Below are 20809 nucleotides of genomic sequence, written 5' to 3'. Positions count from 1 at the left end.
AATTTATTTTACATCTTCCTGATTAACCCGACGCAATATTATCATTTTTATCGAAATTTCAAACACGCTTATAATACCATCTGTCATACGATACGACATAGACATCTTAAATTATTTTTAATTTTATTTAGACAGGAATAATTAAGATTGATTGGCGAGGCCCCAAGGCAGATAAACTGTTAGTATTAGATTTAATTGTTTAATAATTTTGCCTTTCAAAAGATGATGGATATCATATTATTATCATCGTAGATAGTGATGCCCATTTGAAACTCAGTTCTCATACAATACATGTGATTGTGAACATTATTATTACGACTTACTGAAGTAAGTACAGTAGTACCTTTCTGTAACACTGTATACACAGACCTCTTGGGTCACACCTCAATACAAAAACAATTGGGTGGGGACGAATTAAATTAAACCCATAGGGGTTGCTCATCCTTAAAATGTAATTAAACAACTTCCTAAAGAAGTAGTAGATCTTCCCTGAATAGGTAAATTTGAATATAACCTTTCCATTCTATTTCAACATTAAATAACATAGTAGGCAGATGTAAAGTGGCTAGATCTCTCCCTCCTCCTCCCCCACCTCCAATTAAAAAAAATGCACTGCAAAAGATACAGTAGGCTATTGGGGTTTGTTTAAATTACATTATTTTAGAGTATGTAGGCCTCTTCTTCCACCCCCCACCCCCCATTTTAGAAATAAACATAACAGCCATGGAGTATGTATACATAACATATTACACAGAGAGTGATAGACCTATACTCACTAAGGTAGTATAGTATATAAATAAGCACAATTTAAAAATCCCCACAAACAATTATATCCTTATCTAGATTATAATTAATGATATCCATAATTCTAATAATATTCAATATTTATTTATCTGCATTTATTTTACCACCTAGCATTTATAAAATATTATTATAACTGATCAGAGTTGATTAATATGAAATTTAAAATGAATGTATCAATGTCATCGTTATAACGTCATCACAGCGACAAGAATGTCACAGGAGGTGGCAGGTCAATCTCACATCATTTATAAACACACGGGTGATTATTTATTAATGATTGTTATTATTAAAATGCTGTAGTAGACTATACTTTATATTACATAATCATAATAATGAATATTGCAAAGTAGAGAATTCATATTAAAATAGACCATTAACATTACATATGGTGACAATGAATACATTAAAATTTCATATAAAAAGATATGTTTAAATTTTAATGATGGCATTAAAAAGTTTTAAAATATTATATTGTACTACTGTATATTAAAATGTACTTATTCATTTATCATTATTGAAATTTGAAAATGAAAACACAAAATTATAATCTAATATAAACACAATTTAAAGAAAGTTTAAACTCTAATATTTTACGCTAAAAAAAAAATAAACACATAATAAATGCTCTTTAAATCACTTATTTTATTAATATATGTGTTTATTTATGGTTATACTGTAAGCTTAAGATAATTGTACAGTATTTTCTAGTACATTGACATTATGAAATCTCCAAGTTATGCAAGGTAGTTATAAAGCCTGTCTTTGCACGGCTAGGCCTATAGGTTTCACTGTGTCAACACATGGCCTGGCAGCAAACACAGCAGTGTGTGTACAACACAATACTTAACACGCCTTATAATAGATCTAAACATATATTGGAATCAGTTATATTTATTTAATCTTTCTTTACAATCTTTTCTTTATTCATGTCAGACAAAATAATACATTTGATAAAATTGTAAATTTCTTTTGATGAAATAATAGTATTAAGATTGGCATTTCTCTGTAATAGCATGCTAATTTAGCTATTTAATATTTTATATTATTTCATATCTTTATAAAAGATCTAGACACTTATGCTAACTGTTAAGATAGACTGTTAATCATAGCCTTTTACATGATCAAATTATACCAATGTTTTCAATGGAAAGAACCCCAAGAAAAAAAGAATGTTTACTGATAACCATTCTTTCAATAACTTAAAACACGATTAATTTTAAAATAGAGTTTATTTTTATTTAGGTGTTAGTTTAATACTATTGTTAATGTTATTGCTAATCTATTGTATTTCTCACACCTCTTTTGTTTGAAATAAATCTTTAATTGTGCTTCTACCTTTTGTAATTGTATCATTCAAAACAAAGTAATTAGATTATGTCACATTTTGCCTTTCATATATCTTAGTTAATCATGAGAAAATAGTTCCATGATGTAATATATTGTACTATACTATTTTAGTATTAAATATCCAGTGGTAGTATGATATTATAAGTTTAGAGACAGTATCAGGTTTTTAATATTACAGAAAATAAATCTTATCTTCAAAATACCTTTAAAATAAATTCAATGCATCTACAGTATTCCTGAAGATGACAAAATGTTCTAAAATATTGGATTTTTACTTTATCTTATTATTTGGAATATGTGTTTTTATATCAATATGAATCACAATTAATAATATACAAAATCTTCTTTTATCAAGATATGAATATTCTTGTCATATCTATTATTAAATTTGATATTAAACATATTTTTAACTGTTTACAGTAGATTGAGAAATTGTCTAAAGCACAGCATGGAGAAACACTGTATATACTACATGTACTAATAGTACAACATGTGCATCGGTTTGACAGCAACGCTAGCTATACCATAACTAAATTAAGATGGCTATCTCTAATACTAAAATACAGATATATTCAAGTTTAATACTATATGACATAATATATTAAATGCAAGTGAAAATAATTTTATAAGGTAATGACTACTTTCAAATATAATTTATAATATACTAATAGAGATATTATATAAAAATATATTTTATATATTATTTTAATTTTTTGACATTAAATACATTCTTTTGCTTTTCTAAGTTCCACAAAATTAAAGTGTTTATTTTACAAGTTGGTTTATAAAATGCTTTATTGAGCACTGTTTAAATTGTCTTTAATAATATAAACAATAATTCAAATATATACATTTTAATTAAAAATTTTATGTTCAATATATTTGTTTTTTTATTCATGTTTTTGCTCATTAATAATACCTATTTTATAAACAAACTTGATGTATATTAAATAAATTAATATTCTGGTAGAAACTCTAGAAAATAACTTAAGTATTTACTCACCCATAAATTGCATCTTTATCTCGTTTCTGAATATCACTAACTCCACTTGAAACAGGGTTGATCATACTACTTGGGTGTGTTGGTGGATAAAATTGTGAGGGTACAACTGGGGTATGATGACTGTTGAATTGATGGTGTACGGGCTGGCCGTAGCCCGCTGTGTAGTGTGGTCTCGGTGTGTCGTACATAGCACTGGACGTTGTATCCATACTGCCATAGTGTGGGGGAATCGGGTCTTCGTACTAAGAAAAAACAAAATACCTTACCGTATTATTCGAAGAAAATAATGCTTGCAGATAATACAATTAATTTTCCGTAATAAATAATCATTAAAGCGTAGAGTCGCAGAAGAGAAATGCCTACAAAAGATCGCTTCTTACCACCATACTTAAATGCGTTTAGCCCGTCTGCCGAGAGTAGATTTCCAAAGGTATTGACGAGCTGAGAACCGCTAGGCCAGTCGTGCGCCAAGAGTACACAAGTATTAAATCGAGGATCAGAAAGTCAACGGCAACCGCATGTAGCAACTCAACTTACCCTTTGAGCCATCAGGCTTGGCATTCACTTATAAAAATCGTTGTTGGTTTCAATCATGTAAAAGCGTACGTCTTTTGTTAACCAACTATTACACAGGCTCGAGACGGTTCACAGCCGTTCGTATGTCATGCGTTTTCTGACAATTCGTCAACAGACCCGCGTATAACGAACTGTCGGCGCTTGCGGCAGCCTGCCACTTCAAACGTCAATCAACCACGGTTACCATGGAGAATCTGATAGATGAGTTGTCACTGCTAAAATGTCAACTTTCGACTGGCTTATAATTTTCAATATCGTAACAAGCTTTTCGGTGATTTTCGTAATAATTAGTCTACATTGGCGTTTATCATTGGTCGTCTGGTTGTGGCTCTTTGATTCGATCTGATTGGTGTAGCTCTACTCAAATAAACGTTTCGTTGGTTTCTTTGTTATTATTTTATCTTTAGTTTCACAATAATACGGAGATATTAATCAAATTATTTAACTCTTTTGATCAAATATAAGATAGCTATTCTAGCTTACTATGCAATATTTTATATAGAAATATTGATTGAAACATTCGCGCGCCCTTACTAATTTTTTTCGTTAAATACAAGCAAACTAAAATACCAAGCGATGTAAAAACCAGAAAAAATTAAATTTATATATTTAATTCCATAGCCTACACCTACGTTAAAAAACAAATTAATTTTTTTTTCAGAGACGAAGATAAAATGGAAAGTCTGTGAATGATAAAATTGTATAGGTAACTGAAATTATATCGGAAATATCTTAAGTCTAACACCTTCACAGTAAAAATTAAAATTCGTAAATATTTAATGGTGGCGATAGACAGCTACAGAATCGTAGATGCATTTCTCCAATAGTATTTTCGTATGTTATTCGTTTTTTTGCTGGTAATTAGCTAAAAACAGCATATCGATGTCTTATTTCGGACTCCTCCCGCGAGTCGTGTGGCTATACCCTTGCAACTCACTCCCTCGCCTGCAACTCACTCCCCCGTCTGCTCAACTCACTCTCCCGTCTCTCACTTGCGAATCGTCCATTGATGCCAACAGCGCCTTAATCGTTGTTTTCTTTCTTAATTTATCGATTAACTAACTAATTATTTGGATCGTATTAAGCTCTGCCAGGGTTTCAATCGATTCGTATATTAATCAAGACAGTATAGTATTAACATGTTGGCTACATTTTTATATACAAAATGACACGCTTTTACAACAATGTATCGACACCCCTCCCCTTCCCTTCGCATTCTTCTAGTGCGACTCTTTCAACAGTGGGGTAAGATTAGAATCTCTTTAAAACATAGAGGGGGTTGCAAAAATGAGAAGCACACCCACTTTATAGCGAATGAGTCGGCGTGAAGAAAAGCTCTGAGGAGAGGATGAGGTGGAATTCATTGCATTTTCTCCCCACACTACTGTAGGGTCAATCAAACCATGAATAGGGCCCGGGTACGTTCAACAACTCAATCCACAGGATGGCTGCGTGCGTGCCGTCCGTTGCCATTTCGTACATTTGATATTTATCGTACCGTCTAGTTTTTAATCAAATTCTCGTTTACTCTGTAAACATCAAGGCGGAGTTGTTTACTTTACTATCAGTATAGATCATAACATCACAGAAGATTGCTGTTTGATTTGCTGTTCTGATGAGACACGCAATCTGATAAGGATATCAGATTCGATCGTCGTAAAATCTTTTGTTAATGTTTACATCTTATTTTAACTAAATATAAAGGAAATTGTTAAGGTCTTTGTGAGTGTTTAACTCTAGATCTTAATAATTTAAATAAATAGGCCTACCGTATTTAATATGGAGATGTTATTTCTACAATGCTGTTAGTTATTGTTCATAATTATATAGGAAAATATATACCAGTTTTATAAATGCGTTTAGTACTATGTTGCGGAACGCAAAATTGACCGTCAGACAGAAAATTCAAAAACGTTTGTGAAAACGATGAAGTATGGGGGTAAAATAGGACAATGACGATACTACTTTTTCCATTATATGTATATTGTTTTTAAGTTCGAGTTATACCTTTTATTTGTCAAATTACCACACAAGCAGAACAAAATGAAAGTTCATCCAATCTAATACTTTAAAGCATAGATTTTAGAAAGTGAAAGTACGGAGTAAAAAGAAATAGAAATTCTATCTTGGGTTTCGAGCCACCGAGCATTGAACCCAGGCAAAGAAAACCGCGCGTACACCTTCGAGTAAGCCACGCGTACACCTTCGGGTAAGCCGCGCGTACACCTTCAAGTAAGCCGCGCGTACAATACATGATATTGTGCGTACACAACAGGAAGACGTGCGTACACAACATGAAGCTGGCCGTGCGTACATTATAGTAAACCACGCGTACCCCAGTGTAAACCACGTGTGCATCTCTTGTCAGCGAAGACACACACTGACGCGTGCGTACAACTGACGATAATAACAGTACGCGCGCGTCAACATTGTGTTTCTGCGCGGTAGCAATATTTTACATTTCATTGAACCCAGTCCAATAAAAACAGTAAGCTACGCGTAAACCTTTGCATTTCATTTCCCGACTGCAAAGTTGCGGAAATTTATACCCACTGGTCACCCCTTCCGACAATTCAAAGCTACATGGAGCATACACATGGGAATTGAAATAGATCGTTGGACAAACCCCGGGGGACTTGTCAAGCTCTTTGGACTGACCCCGGGGGGATTCGTCAAAGTATCTAGACCCACCCTTGGGATTTTTATTCGTCATTAGCATCTGTGTACTATTATAAAGTTGTTGATACTAGGCGACAAATAAAGACGTTTTAGGTGGGTACGGTAAAATATTAGACGCTGATTCATGGAATCTTAATTGTAATAGCAACGTTATGTAAACACATTGTTGATACTATAAATGTATAATTACATTACGTTTGAAAACTAGAATATTTTAACGAGATTATAAACATTTATGAAGAATAATATGTCGTGTACACATGGTAAAAATATTGTCTGGACTTTAGCAGTTAAGTGGTGAGTAGTGTTCCAATAAAAAACAAACAAATAAATACAAAATAAGTAGTAGAACAAACCGTACAAACAATATACAAAAAACGAAACATTATTTTAGTCCTTGTAAGTTTTCACTAAAAATTATAGAGGGCGGTAGAGCATTTCAAACAAAAATTATTGAAAATATAGAAAAAATATAGATGGCGCTCTTCTTAAATTTGATTATATCTAATTATGTTTTAAATTTTTGGAGAGTGCTAAATAAGTAGATATATTATAAGTAAATTCATTTTAATTAAAAATAGACAATTTACTAAATGAACATTTTAATAATCACTTGTTACCAAACCAAACAAAAAAATTAAATTGGAGTTTATGAACCCCAGTAGGGTAATAAAACTAACCTCCATCATGAAAGTATAAAATATTATTTATGAACCCGCACTTCAAAGTTGTCATTCTAATTTTTACATAATTGACCTTTGACATTGCTTGTAATAAACACAACTAAAAATGTCTGATGATTTGGATACAAACAGTGATCTCGTTAGTACAGCTACAGTAGCATGATGTTTATAATAAAATAACAGACAAAAAAAACAAAATCAAACTGAAAAGAATTTTTTAACTTCAAATTGTGCTGATATCAAAAAATGCTGTGAGAAAAGTTACCATAGAATTTCAAAACTCAAATAAAAAACACAAAATGAGTAAGAAATAACATACAAAAATTTAGTTTTAAATCAATAAAAACAAATAATACCATAACAACGAAGTGAAAGAAACAAAAACAAACTTTTAATTTAACAGATATGAAAAAAAGAAAATAAATAACAAAAAGAAAATAAATAACAAAAATAAATGGAAAGAAGCACAAAACGCACAAAGTGGGATGTTCCATATCATTTCACAAGATACATAATTACAGTAGAATCCTGTAGCTTTGGGACCAACAAAGTGTCCCTTTCATATGAATGTCCTCTAAATAGAGGTTGGTATCGTTTTAAAACATATATTTCCACTTATTTCACAGGAAAGTGTCCCCTTAATAGGGGTATCCCAAAGGAGGGATTCTACTGTCATAATTAAAATTCACAATTTTACTGTTTTAGTTTTTTTATTTCAAAATATTAATAATATATATGACACTACAAAAACTTATTCAAAATAGCATTATTATTGTACAATAAATTGAATCACTATCTAATTAGTTAAAAACTATTATTTTATTAGAATACACTATAAACAGTTTTTTTTTAAATGAATATTTCAGACACATCTTAAAATATTTTGTATTAATTTCGTTGAAAACCTTTGAGTGGAATAAAATGGCAAGAAAACACTTTGGATATTAATGGACGGAAAGGGTTAGGATTGGATTACGATAGATTAGTAGTGAATTAGATTAACTTAAGTGCAATGTGTAGTTGAGTCAAATGTGCTTAAGTTGGTGTTTTGTAAAACAATAATAATTTATTTGTTCATAAGCCAACAAACGTGAACTTAAAAAACATGGTTTATAAAAACTGGAAGGCAAGAATTATTAAATGAAAATGTTATTATATACTGTATCATAAAAACTTTACACTACCGTCAATTTTAAGTTGCATATCTTTAGAGGGCGCTTTCACAGAATTCTCCTCGACTTAAAAAAGATACAAAAGTATTTGTACAATTACAGTATGTTGTAAATGAGACATAATTATGAATCATATTATAATATAGATTAAATATTTCGTAAGAAAACAATATTAATTTAGTGAGTAGAATTCTATCACATATATTCATGTATCATAGCCATGTTTCGCAATGCTACAAAAACGATAACGAAAACGGATACGTAACACGTATTCGTTTTTGTAAGCCAGTAAAAATCTGTCTCGTATGGAAATGAAATATTGAGGGCGCCGTCCAAAATATGACTGTGGTAAATTTGAACGAAGCGCAGTCAACACAAATACGCTTTACGAATATGAAATGGGGATCTGCTCAAAAGTTTCACAAATGTATGATGTATCCGTTTTCATATTTGTAGCATTGTGAAACCTCCCTATTAACTTATTTCCCTATCAGTATCACTGAATCCCTTACTACCTTTAAACATTATGTACAGTATTTTACAAGCTGAGCCAGCAGCTGTAATACACTAATTAATATTATTATGTTATTTGTTGACAGGACATGAATTCCATTTATGATACATGTCACTGTATATGATAAAGTCTTATGAAAATAATTTTGTTTCTATCTATTATTGTTGTTAAATGGAAGACAAACAATGTTAGCAAACAATTTCAAACTTTTCGTTTTGAATAAAAAATAGCTCCAATAAAAAGAGAGCATGTTTTATATTAGGATGCAAATCCCCATCTTTGCCTGTCATCAACATAATTAAGCGATGGTAATATTCTAAGTAATATTAATTATATATTTAAAAAACAATTAAAACAAATAACTACTGCATTAGTACCTATACTAAAAGTTATACTGGATAAAAATCTATATATATTTTTTGGCAAAATTTTGTCAGCATTTAAAATAGCAACAAGAACTGTTTAAACTTTCAATTGATTGTTTAGGCAGGCATACTGTACTTGACAGACATGACATAATAAAAGAAGGTCTTTCACATTTTCAAAGAATTTGGATTTCTATTAATAAATACCTTTGGCAACCACAAGATGTTTAAATCATCTTTCACATCATTTGCATATTCTAGATTTTAAGTTTTTGGAAATCAACAACTCCCTAACTATTATAAACAATAAATATATTTGGTAATGGAAAATTTAAAAAGATTCAGGCATATAAAAAGATGTACTGCAAAGTACATTATTGTACAAAAACCCTGAAATTATGTTAGTTAAAAAAATTAGCAATCGAAACAAAGGAAGTTGTCTAAACACCCAGTTACCAGTGTTTGTACCTTCTCTTCTTTTTCAAAAACATCATTCCAAATTTGGGGGTGGATTTAAAACTTGCTGCATCAGTACAGTAACTCAATTAATTGTATGATGAAGAACTGCTTAGCGACATCCGGAAGTTGGAGATGCTCTCCGAGTCGTCGTCCTCCATGTCTGCCTCCGCCGACAACATCATCTTGTATTCTTGAATGGACTCGTGTAACGACCACAGTTGGCATAGCAACGACATGTCCAGTTGACGAAGACCAACCTGAAAGTAATTAATCATCAACTTGCTGATAACAAATTTAATGAAGACAAAAATACTTTATAAATCTGAGGTTTGTATTTGGCACCACATTCGCTTAATATTTCTTCCTCTTCTTCTCAACGCAATTTTTGAAGTGGTATAGGAACATTTGAGTCATTATGGTGTATTTCAAATTACCATTGTTTTCAAAACAAAATTAAGTGATTAAATTAAGAAATTGTCATACATTAATAGTACTACTGTTGGTAGGTGGTTTTAACTTTTATAATCCAAAAAAATATTAATTTTTATTTAATTTAATACAAACACAATTAAAAATAGGTGAGCAGAATTATAAATATAATCACGTAGACCGTATATTAGCAATTAAATGAAAGAGATAAATAAAATCATAGATAATTGTCACGTGACGTTCCTAACACCCTATGCCGGCCACACACTACCAATTAAAATGTCGTAGGCTCACATACCATTTCCTTTCGCAGCAGTGCCAACCCGGCGTCAACGTTTCCTCGCGGCACGTTAAGTGGTGTCCTCTTCCGCCTAGCTTCCGCCACTAAATTGTGTTGTATATTGGCTTTGTGAGCGTGAATTCGGCCAGTTTCACGCCAAGTACCACTACTAACATTTAATAAACCACTTAGACTCTTTGGTAATTCAGGAAGACCTGGTAAATCTTTTAAAGAAACACTTTTCTCTTCGTCTTTATTATCCATTTTTGTGGCCTGGATATAGATGATGGTGGACGGTCTGTTTGTTGGTGTATTAGTATATTCGCGTAAACTGGAAGGACGACCTCTGTCGTCAGAGCGTGTACGTACAATTAACAAGAAGTTACCGTATAAAAATGAATGAAAAGATAAAATCAATTTACCATTGGATCAAACAAAATATTGGGCTAAAATAAGTAGGCTAACACTCAGAGAAAGAGCAAAACACAAATAATAATATTCATTGTACAATATTTTATTTATTCACAGCATTCACATAATTTATATATATAATGCCAATCATCGTCAAATCCGAAAAAATATAGGCTTACCGAGCGAAAGAAACGGGTTTAGGCTAGTTGAGAACTAAACAAATATGATTTGTATTAAATTATACAGTTTTATTTATTATTATTTTTTAACTATCGATTATCACTTATCAGTCAATCGTTGTGAGACACAAAGTACAAACGACATATCAATATTTGAACGCGCGTATTCTGACGGATTCTTGCCCACTAACTTTTGAAACAGAAATGTATGTATATGATTGTGGCACAATATGCAATTATTAGTATATACATGTAGCACAAAAGCGTATTAAAAAGGAATTCGAAGCGTGTAGACAATAATATACATGAAGGATAGTCTATCCTTAGGATAAAAAGTTAAAATTACACGTTGTCACATTTTTATATAATATAATGCAAGTAGTGCGCACTTGTTGGATTTACACACAGGTGGAAGAACATGGTTTGCAAGTCCAAAACAAATCCAAAATTTAAAAAAAACATACACAGACTTAAATAAATATAAATCTACCGTATTCCATGTGTCGAGGGAATTATTTGTGTAGGCCTACTCAACTTCAACCATGGAAAGTGTAACCGGTAAATATATACACAAGAATTGGAGATTGCACATTTTGTCCTTTCTGTGCTTGTTACTTATAAAGGTTTTCCCGCCATTTTATCTATCACGTTATAAAACTGACGTCACAAGACATTGACAATTGCACCTTGACTGCTGCATATACAGGGGTTGTCATGGAAAGAACTACGTTGAAGAAACATCAAAGAACATTTTGACATTATTACAATAAAGAGCATGTGGAAGATTTCTTCTTTGCTGGTTTTGCGTCAGTCTTCTTGGTATCAGCCTCTGGTTTGTCTTCTGTGTTTGACCCTTCCTTAGCTGCTGCCGCTGCTGCTGATTTCTCGGCTTCTTTGGCGGCAGCTTCTTCGGTACCACTGTAAAGATAAATACAAATATCTAGTGATTAAAGACAAATTTTATTAAAATGTAATTATTGATATGGAGAGGTGATTCATAAAGAATATTCTTCTTCTTTCTTTCTTTTTTTCCATTCATAAAATCATAAATATACATAAATAATCGTAGTACAAAACAAATGAATAAAGTATCTTGATAAAATATAACTACATTGCGACGGTTATTATGATAATGATTATGATCATGAAAATGATGATAAATGACGCAGGTGGATAAAATATGATATAATTACGATTTGAAGAAAAATGCTATTAATTTTTTATTTTGATAATTATTCATTCTGATTCATTAATAAATCTAATTCGTGGGGCCGAAATAATTTGCATTTTAGTCTGGTGTTCAATCATCCGTTTTACGAAAGTATGAGGCGCAAGAAATGTAGATCAATAATGTATATCTAATCACGAGTTCTATTTCTAAAATCAATATGTAGGTAAAGCATTTACCACTAGACGAATTTGTTCGCGCGAATTGAAAGCGTCAGCTTATACGCATGCGTAGAGAGAGATTTGGAAGATGGAAACATGACTACGCATGCGTATAAGCTGAAATTCGCCTAGTGAAAAATCGGTTTTATAGTGTTAATAAACACAACTCACGCTGGGACTATATCATCGATAGATTCCCCTTTCTCCAGCTTCTTCTCCATTTCAATTAACAATTTGACACCATCGATGACTCTCTGGACTTGTTCAACCTCAGATGAACCAAGGCGATCAAGATTTGAAATATCATATACACCTCCGATAGATTCTGTAAATTCACCACCTAAAAGAAAAAGTTTAATAATATAACAGTGTTTAAATTGTCAAATAATAGAGTGCGTCCAAACTTTTGAAATTACCACAGCCAGCTTCTGTTTATATGGTTTTAGAAGGTCATACTAGTACGCCTCATCCTTACCCACACTCCCAAAGGGAATAGTGCTTTCTTCCTTGAATTAGAGTATTATATATATATAGCATCACTATGTTTTGTTCAATGCACTCTATACAAACGCTTCTAATTTTTAAGCTCTAACATTACCAGTGTCTATCAAGAAGCACCTAACTGGCACACGCGTTTAAAAGCTGATTATCGCACGTGGGTGCCTCTGGCCACGTGCATTAACTTTACGGGCGTCAATGTGCATTGTAATTCTATAGATTAGGTACTTACTTGTTCCACGTTTCTGTAACCGTAGACTTGTGCATATGGGTCCGAATCGTGAGTCCTTGGCCATGTAAGGAAGCTTAGCATGTACACTACATCTGACACCAGTACCCAAGTTTGATGGACACGTTAGGATGAACCCTAAATGTTCGTTCCACATGAACTCTTTGCCTTCATTTTGAATATGTTTCTCCACCTGACAAACAAAATAGAAATTGAAATCATTCCTATCATAATAATGTATATCTAGGCATAATCTTGAAAATCACTACAGTAAAGTGCAACCATGCGTCCACGCAAGAAGAGCAGTTTACAACGTCGCGTGATGTGTAACGACTCTGGTACTATGCAGGCTACGTACACCTCTTAGCTGCAATACCGAAGAGTGTTTCAATAACCATTGTTATCTCACCAGATATACTACTACTACTCTGTTGACATTAACACTTGTTGCCTTCTACAAAAGGTAACTTCTGTATCGTGTATTACCAAAACACGTCACGGAAAATGTTTCAAACATGTTGATTACTAGGCCTACTACTGTAATTTGATTCAATGGATGTACCTACCTCCTTCAGACCTTTGCAGAAACGTTCAAAGACTGCCTTCATATTGCCTCCCTTTTCCATTGAAATGATTCGTGTATGGTCCTCCTCGTTGATCCAAACCAAGAAATTCTTTTCATCATTATGCCTTGGAAAAAAGATAAATGTTAAAGTGTTATCATAATATTGTATAGCCGACTTCTTTCCAAAAATACCGAACTCTCTCGGAAAACTAAAAACTCTCCACAAATCAGACTTTTCCTTGACTGTTACTTTTTTCAAAATAATCATTTTGTTATCGTTATGATATAAAATCTTCAGTATATATTTTATCTTACCATATTCCGCGTCCATCTGGGAAGTCACGTGCCATTCCACCACTTGTAAAATGGCGGGAAATTGGCTTTTCAAACAGAAAATGATCGTCAATCAATTGCTGCTGGTCTTTTTCCTCCAGAGTTTGAAGTGAATAGTATTTTCCAGTAAGTTCATCTCCGAGCGCACATAACGCTAAAAATAAAAACTTAAAAAATTTAATATCAAATATAGTACATGGAGTAACAATTCATTGCATTACGCATGCGCAATTGTTCGTAATGTTCTTGCTGACTTGCAATAAATCGTGATTACAGAATAATAACTTTTGAAAAAGTAAAATCAATGAAGAGTTTATTAAGTTTACTTTCTGAAAAAAAACCAAAGAAATCGTAGGCCTACCTTCTGAAACAAGTTTTTCAATTTGTCGTCTCTCAGATCGAGCCACATGTGGGGAGAGAGCAAATCCTTTAATGTTTCGACCAGTTCGTATACGGGAACTGATGACGTAATCAGCGTCTAAAATATCATCACTCACTTTATCTGGTGTTAAGTCTGTCACGTGATTATCTAAAAGAAACGAAATTGAGGATTAGCTGATATTCTGAGCAAATGTTTATCTTTATTTGAGAAATGAAGTTGATGTATTTGTAGAGTGTCACGAGTTTAAAAGGTTTTCATGGATGAAGTGAATATCACTTCCTTCGAGATTCAATGAAAGTTTGTTTATGTGGAAACACGTGAAGGTATTGAAGAATATGGACTCTACGTGGAAGAGTTTTTTTGTTTTTCATTAGAAAATATCTTCATTTATTTATTGTGTCTTAAATTATCTTAGAATTCTTAACGATAAGACACTTGAAATGTGAATACACACAACACGTTATACCGTGTCATGAACCTACTGACAGAGACATCATCGTGTATTAAAAGTATTTAATATAGTCAGACGCGCATATGGATGACTTGCAATAGTCAGTTAGACTCTATCTAGTGACAGCTGCAGAATTGGTATGTAGCAGAAAGGACAAGTGACACGTGACATTCTAACTTCTTACCAGTTTTCTTGAAGCCATTGTGGTATTCTTCAATAACGGGATCGAATAACTCGGCAAACACAGTGTAAGTTTCTTCATCTCCGGCCAAAAGCCCCAAATGAAAATCTATCAAAACAAAACAAATAGGATTGATTTAAAATACTACTAATGTTGTCCTAGGCTAGTACTACACTTGGTAACCGAGAATAGCACATAATACTACATGTAATGGTTTTGACATTTCAAGCAGTAACTGGAAAAGTCATATTTGTTTGAAGTTAGAAGATGATGTTTCACAGAAGTCCTCAATGGAGGAAGATCTGCATGGCGTGAGATTCTCAAAAATAAGTACCTGAATTGTCGACTCCATTTTGGATTGCCTTGTCTAAAGTATAGCCAGACGGTGTTTCCACATCACGGAGTCTGCAGTACATCTCTTCCGTCAGGTATTTTGATAGAAGACTATGATGTCCCTGGAAATTTGGAAAATCCTCCTTGGCATCGAAATTCTTCTGCATTAAATTCGCCATCGTGTTTTAAAATCTGAAAGCATTCACAGAACATTATCATTAAATGCGATACGTTTCAATTTATTATAAGTTGTCACGATTAGAAACCAAAATGTCTGAAAACATAGAAATTAATGTAAAATTAATGTAAAATGAATGTCAAATTGTGAAAGTACTTTCACAACATTAAAACCTCATGTATTATTACTTGTCTTTAGTTCAATTAACAAAATTAATGATGAAAGTAAAATAACAACCAAATTAATAAGATACTTCTATCCTCTTATATCTCCCTCGTTTTCCAAATGAATGCTTTGCGCAGTCTCTTTTTACGAAACAACCTTCATTGTAATCGTATGCCTAGCTATTTTATAAGAACACATCTATACCCTAATTAGCATATATTATTCTGTCGGTATAAACTTAAGGGATTTTGTCGGTTAGACTGAAGTACAGCTCTTTTATATAATTAAATAGCTTAGCAAAATTAACGACCTGATTGGTAGTTTTGAAGTTCACAATATCTCTAATAATCAATGAAAAGACTTATTTTCACACATTGGAACACACTTCTTACTTCAATTGTTTGTAACTGCGTATGTCAAAACGACTTTACGCGACGCAAAAAACAGAGAATAGGATAATTAGTATAAAAATAGATTAATTAAGACACATGGTCAGTAATTAGGACTTGAAGTAATTAAGAATAGGAATTCAAACATTATTATGACATTAATTGTGAAGCCAAGTTTTGGAAATGTCAAAAAAAGGAAATCACGAAATTTGATAAATAAATACATTATGTTTTTAGTCGTTTACGAGTATCAAATTTAAAACAATTTTATCATTTATTTATTTAAAAAGTGGAAGATAGCCCAAGAGGAAACTATAGGCCAACACAGAATTAAGTGGAAACTCTAATTGTGAGAACATTCTTGTGTATAATTATGTAACTTGATTGGAAATTTAAAATACAGTAATCAAACTGGATGAGAGAATACAAATATGGACACTCCTAGAAACCACCTTTTACTTTAGGCTTGTGAATTGCCTAATATTTGATTAAGTGGAGAGACAAGAGGCGATTTTGTTTGATCAAGAAATTGGCAAGTATGATTACAAAGATAACAATAGACCAACTTAACGGCGTATTGTTAACTTTGACCTGAGATTCAACAACAATATGTCGCATAGGCAACAATAACAAAGAAAAGAAACTTAAAACCAAACAGAGACATGTCTCACTGTCTTACGCATGTAAGGAATGATTAAGCTATCCTAAATTAAAACTCGATATAGTTAGTTACTTTTCGTAGTCCGAATCGTGCCTAACCTATGGTCACTATCCTTATCGCATCTTATCATAATTCTGGTTCTAATTTATATTAATACAGGTACTGAGAAAGGTACTACCGTACTAAATTGGGCCACGACTCTGCTTCATTGGGTCGTATATAATCGTTTCATTATCAATACATTATTGATTCATGTGGAGATGATAGATATAGTTCTATCAAAAATTGGAACATGATAAATTTGTTTGAAATACACAACCTAATTTATTCAATGAAATACTGAAAAGCTTTATTTGTCCATTACCATAATAAAATAACAATAAATTCTTAAAGATTGGCAAAATTAGTACGATAATAAACAGATATATTATGGTTATTTTGCTCACACACTCTTAATAACACTTTAATAATCGTCTGTACTTATCTAAAAGTCAAAGACAATTTTATAGGCCTATATATACAAGTATAAGAGGTCTATAATAGATAGTGTTCTGGTTTTCTTTAATACTATTATTTGGTTATATTACTCTGAAACTTCATTCGGCATTCAACTTACAGCTTTTATATTCATTTTGGTATAAATTGTGAATACATTTTTTGCAATAGATACATTAACGTACGGTATACAGCAGTAATTTATGAATAGCAAAAGACGTTGCCAGGATATTTACTCATTTCATCGAGTTCAAAGATTATATTTAATGATTTATATGATTATTATCACAGTGTGTCTGTTGCTCATGTTGTCGAATCCGTGCATTTGATATTCACGCAGGTGAATGTTAAAAGTTCACGTTTTGATATTACGATTCGCAGATGATGAACACATTTCGATTTCAAACTGTAGCTAATAAGAATCGTTCAATTTAATTACTATACGACGGTAAAAAGAAATGTTATTGAAAAGTACTCAGTATAATCTTATTATAAAAACGAGTATTAGTAAGTAAACATTTTCAATTACTGAATGATTTAATTTAGTCTCATTAATCGTCTGTTTTCAATGGACGCGAAGAGTAAAACAAATGTTATATGAGCGGTGAGTTGTCTATTGTAAACTACAAGAGTGCCGCACAATTTCGTTATTAATTCATTGCCATAATACATCCACCTATCATAACAAGCCAACTAAATAAATTGGATATGATGAACACTACTAATTATGTTCGGAGAAGTACATTGCCAGCTTGTATTCCATTTAATACGAATGTTTATATCTTGTATTATTATTATAATGTTTATAGGCTTTTTAAAATTATGAATTAAGTGTTTTCATTGCGATTAATGAAAAATGAATAATAAATGTATTAATCAAGTGTCATCAAAGATTTGATGTGACGAATTATCGAATTTAAAAACGTTTATGTTGTTATTTATATTATATTATATTATTATATGTTTAAATATTAATTTCCTCTTCTATTACTTTAAATATTTATATCAAATTTTGCGGCAGATGTTTGATGCTTCTCTCTAAGTGAATATTTTTATATTTGGCTAATTCTTAAGTTACATCATTAGATCAAAACAGCGGTATTAATAAGCTAAACGTTCGCGCATGTGCAGGCTTATATTTGCTAAGGTTAGTTTCAATACAAACGTAAGGTAAAATCGCCCTTGAGTTTATTAGGCCTATTAACATTACAGCATTATGCTTTTACATGTTCAACTTGACAGAAGTCAGTGATTTGACGCAATTAAAAACTTACTATAATTAATTCAAACAAAAAAATAATCTTTATAGATTTAATGGCGTTGTTCCTCAAAAACGGATCACACGTTGATTCGTCTATAGTCTCGCATTGCTTTTACATTTGTCTATTATAAATGCTGATACTTGCAACCATGACAACGGGGACGCTATGGGCAATACGATACAATGGGGACTTAAGTTGAGGTCTATGGCAGAGGTTACACAAAAACAAACTGTGGCCACGGCGACCGGGTAAACTCGAGTACTTGAACGACGATAAGATCAATACTGAGTAACATTATACATTTAGGACATATAAATTCGATCCACCAGGCCTACATAAATAATTTAACATTTAAGAAAGATCCTAAACAGAAAGTTAAATAAAACATGAGGCGTTGTTAAATGCACACTATCTACATAATATAACCGCTCTGCTCGGGAACTCTATATCTCATTTATGTACAGACATGAATTACGTACGTGCATCTGTAGTAGTTCGAGTTATGTTGATTAGCTCTACGTTTTGAATCCAATTACAACGAACATTTCCATCATGAGCAACGTTCTTATACGTCGATTATTAGAAATTAATTACAGGTGCAGCTAATCAGATTGATACGTAATAAAAATAACACATTAAATGTTAATGTTGTAAAATATAACACGAAACACAACCGAGAGGTATGTATGTTAATGGTTATTTAAATATATTATGTATTACAAAATCGAAAGAACTATGGTTCTAAATCTGTTTAGAAATAATAAAAATCTGTATATATACATACCGAGCTCGAATTGTCAGATAAAATATGAGTGTAGAATGATTATTTCTGATAGCCTGATCGTGGATCTGGTCTAGTAGGGACAGGTACGCAGCTCCGGTGGTGGTGGTAATTTGTAATGTGGGCTTGTAAGTTTATGAGAAGCGTCGACACACAATTATCATTCCGTGTCTTCTCGTCCAAGCGTACTCTGTACTTACTAGTGCGCCCTCATTATTAGAAGTTAGCGATCGATATCAATCGATATTTTCAGTAACATTCTTTTAATCTGATTTGAAGTGTGAAAGTTTGTGAATTACGGTAGTAAGGTTAGAGCCACGATACTGCAAGCGTACAGAAGTAAGAATGATATATTGCTGCCATGAATAATTCATGGTAAAACAATTGAATAGGCCATTTTAATTTTTTTTTAATATAAGCCGTAGGCATATATATACAAAATATTTAGGGCCTACCTGATAAAAACGTAATTCCTGATGGGACGTACCGCGGGAGGTCAAATGGATGTCCATAATAGCTTCTCTCAGTAATTATCTGATATATATATAATAATATATAATCAATATAGGCTATTTAGTGATGATAAGTTATGAAAATAATCTCAAAACTTAATAATAATAATAATAATAATAATAATAATAATAATAATAATAATAATAATAATAATAATACAAAATGGTATTGGCAATTACAATCTTCTTCGTCGCGTCGTACGTTCTACAATAAATATCAACAAATTTATTATTAGGGCCTACGGAACTACTTTTAAATACAGTGACTGTGTGAACCGGGGCTACTCGTCTCGAAAGATGTACTAGGTTCTTTAAAGTGCACATGAGCATTTTGTGTACACTGGACCTACAGTTTATGTCCATAACTGAGAAGACTTGTTGTTCAATACCACCATGGAGCGAGTGAGCCTCGAACCCTTGCCGATGATATTATTTGATCTGTATTATTGTTCCACTGTCTTAACCGCTCGTCTACTCACTCGCTTGATAATTATGATTATCAATATTTATAATGATAATCGAATTATGATTATTATTATAATGATATACGCATACCTTAATCATCATGGGAAATAAGCTTAAATCTACCCAGTCTGTGTTATATCACTGCAGAGTTAGGACAAGAAGACGCGCATTACGTCATCAACCGAAGTAAGCATTACGATTCGCTGTCTCATAATCAAAATCAATGCTTCTTCAGAGAGCTATATAGATTCTCTGAATAGGTCCCAGAGTATACGTTGGAAATCTTCATCTATATGCAAATAATAAAAGAAAATAAAACGATAAGAACCGAATAATATAACCATTATTAAGGGTAATGTATTGTGGCTGGCTTTCTCTGTTTACTTTCCATCGGCAATAGAGAGGGCAAGTGTGACGTCATGTTTCATATGTCGTTTTTAACAGGTGTGAGTAAATGTAACTCAGTCTTACGTAAAGTTTGTTTATGTGTGGTATAAATGACGTCACAGAATACATGTTCAATCTTTATGGATGTTTACGTTATACTGCACGAGCTGAATTTCTTCAATTCCTAGATTTAATTTCTTAGATAAGATCTTTGGATTAAATCAATTAAATAAAAGAATGATTGTACAACAG

The 20809-nt window shown here is 32.2% G+C and overlaps 3 protein-coding genes across 7 annotated transcripts in view; all 3 read right to left on the bottom strand.

Annotated features, from left to right (window-relative positions):
• The window catches only part of LOC144851369 (homeobox protein Meis1-like), a 79689-nt gene extending 75542 nt beyond the window's left edge, over positions 1-4147 (bottom strand). For 2 of the 5 annotated variants that reach the window (XM_078708781.1, XM_078708782.1), the window contains exons 1-2: positions 3692-4145; positions 3155-3396 (exon numbers count right to left, since the gene is read on the bottom strand). In XM_078708781.1, the coding sequence (XP_078564907.1) occupies positions 3155-3396; positions 3692-3715 (266 nt within the window). In that variant the 5' untranslated portion in view covers positions 3716-4145. Of the gene's footprint in view, positions 1-3154; positions 3397-3534 lie in introns of all 5 variants that reach the window. The other 3 variants (XM_078708783.1, XM_078708784.1, XM_078708785.1) reach the window with 3 other exon arrangements.
• A 5417-nt stretch (positions 4148-9564) lies between these two features.
• LOC144851380 (protein FAM89A-like) lies at positions 9565-10595 on the bottom strand. Its single transcript, XM_078708806.1, has 2 exons — positions 10330-10595; positions 9565-9859 (listed from the first exon to the last, which is right to left on the bottom strand). Exons 1-2 carry the CDS (start codon positions 10573-10575, stop codon positions 9689-9691), a joined length of 417 nt encoding a protein of 138 aa, XP_078564932.1. The 5' UTR covers positions 10576-10595; the 3' UTR covers positions 9565-9688.
• A 214-nt stretch (positions 10596-10809) lies between these two features.
• On the bottom strand, positions 10810-19376 carry LOC144851373 (arginine kinase-like). Its single transcript, XM_078708793.1, has 9 exons — positions 19197-19376; positions 15264-15454; positions 14933-15037; positions 14277-14444; positions 13898-14069; positions 13584-13707; positions 13021-13210; positions 12462-12630; positions 10810-11819 (listed from the first exon to the last, which is right to left on the bottom strand). Exons 2-9 carry the CDS (start codon positions 15439-15441, stop codon positions 11663-11665), a joined length of 1263 nt encoding a protein of 420 aa, XP_078564919.1. The 5' UTR covers positions 15442-15454; positions 19197-19376; the 3' UTR covers positions 10810-11662.
• Between the last annotated feature and the right edge of the window lie 1433 nt (positions 19377-20809).

The sequence above is a fragment of the Antedon bifida genome, chromosome 9, assembly GCF_963402885.1.
Source record: "Antedon bifida chromosome 9, ecAntBifi1.1, whole genome shotgun sequence".
In the NCBI taxonomy this organism is placed as follows: Eukaryota; Metazoa; Echinodermata; class Crinoidea; order Comatulida; family Antedonidae; genus Antedon; species Antedon bifida.
Note: the sequence above shows the minus strand (reverse complement) of the source record. Positions and strands in the feature narration are given on the sequence as shown.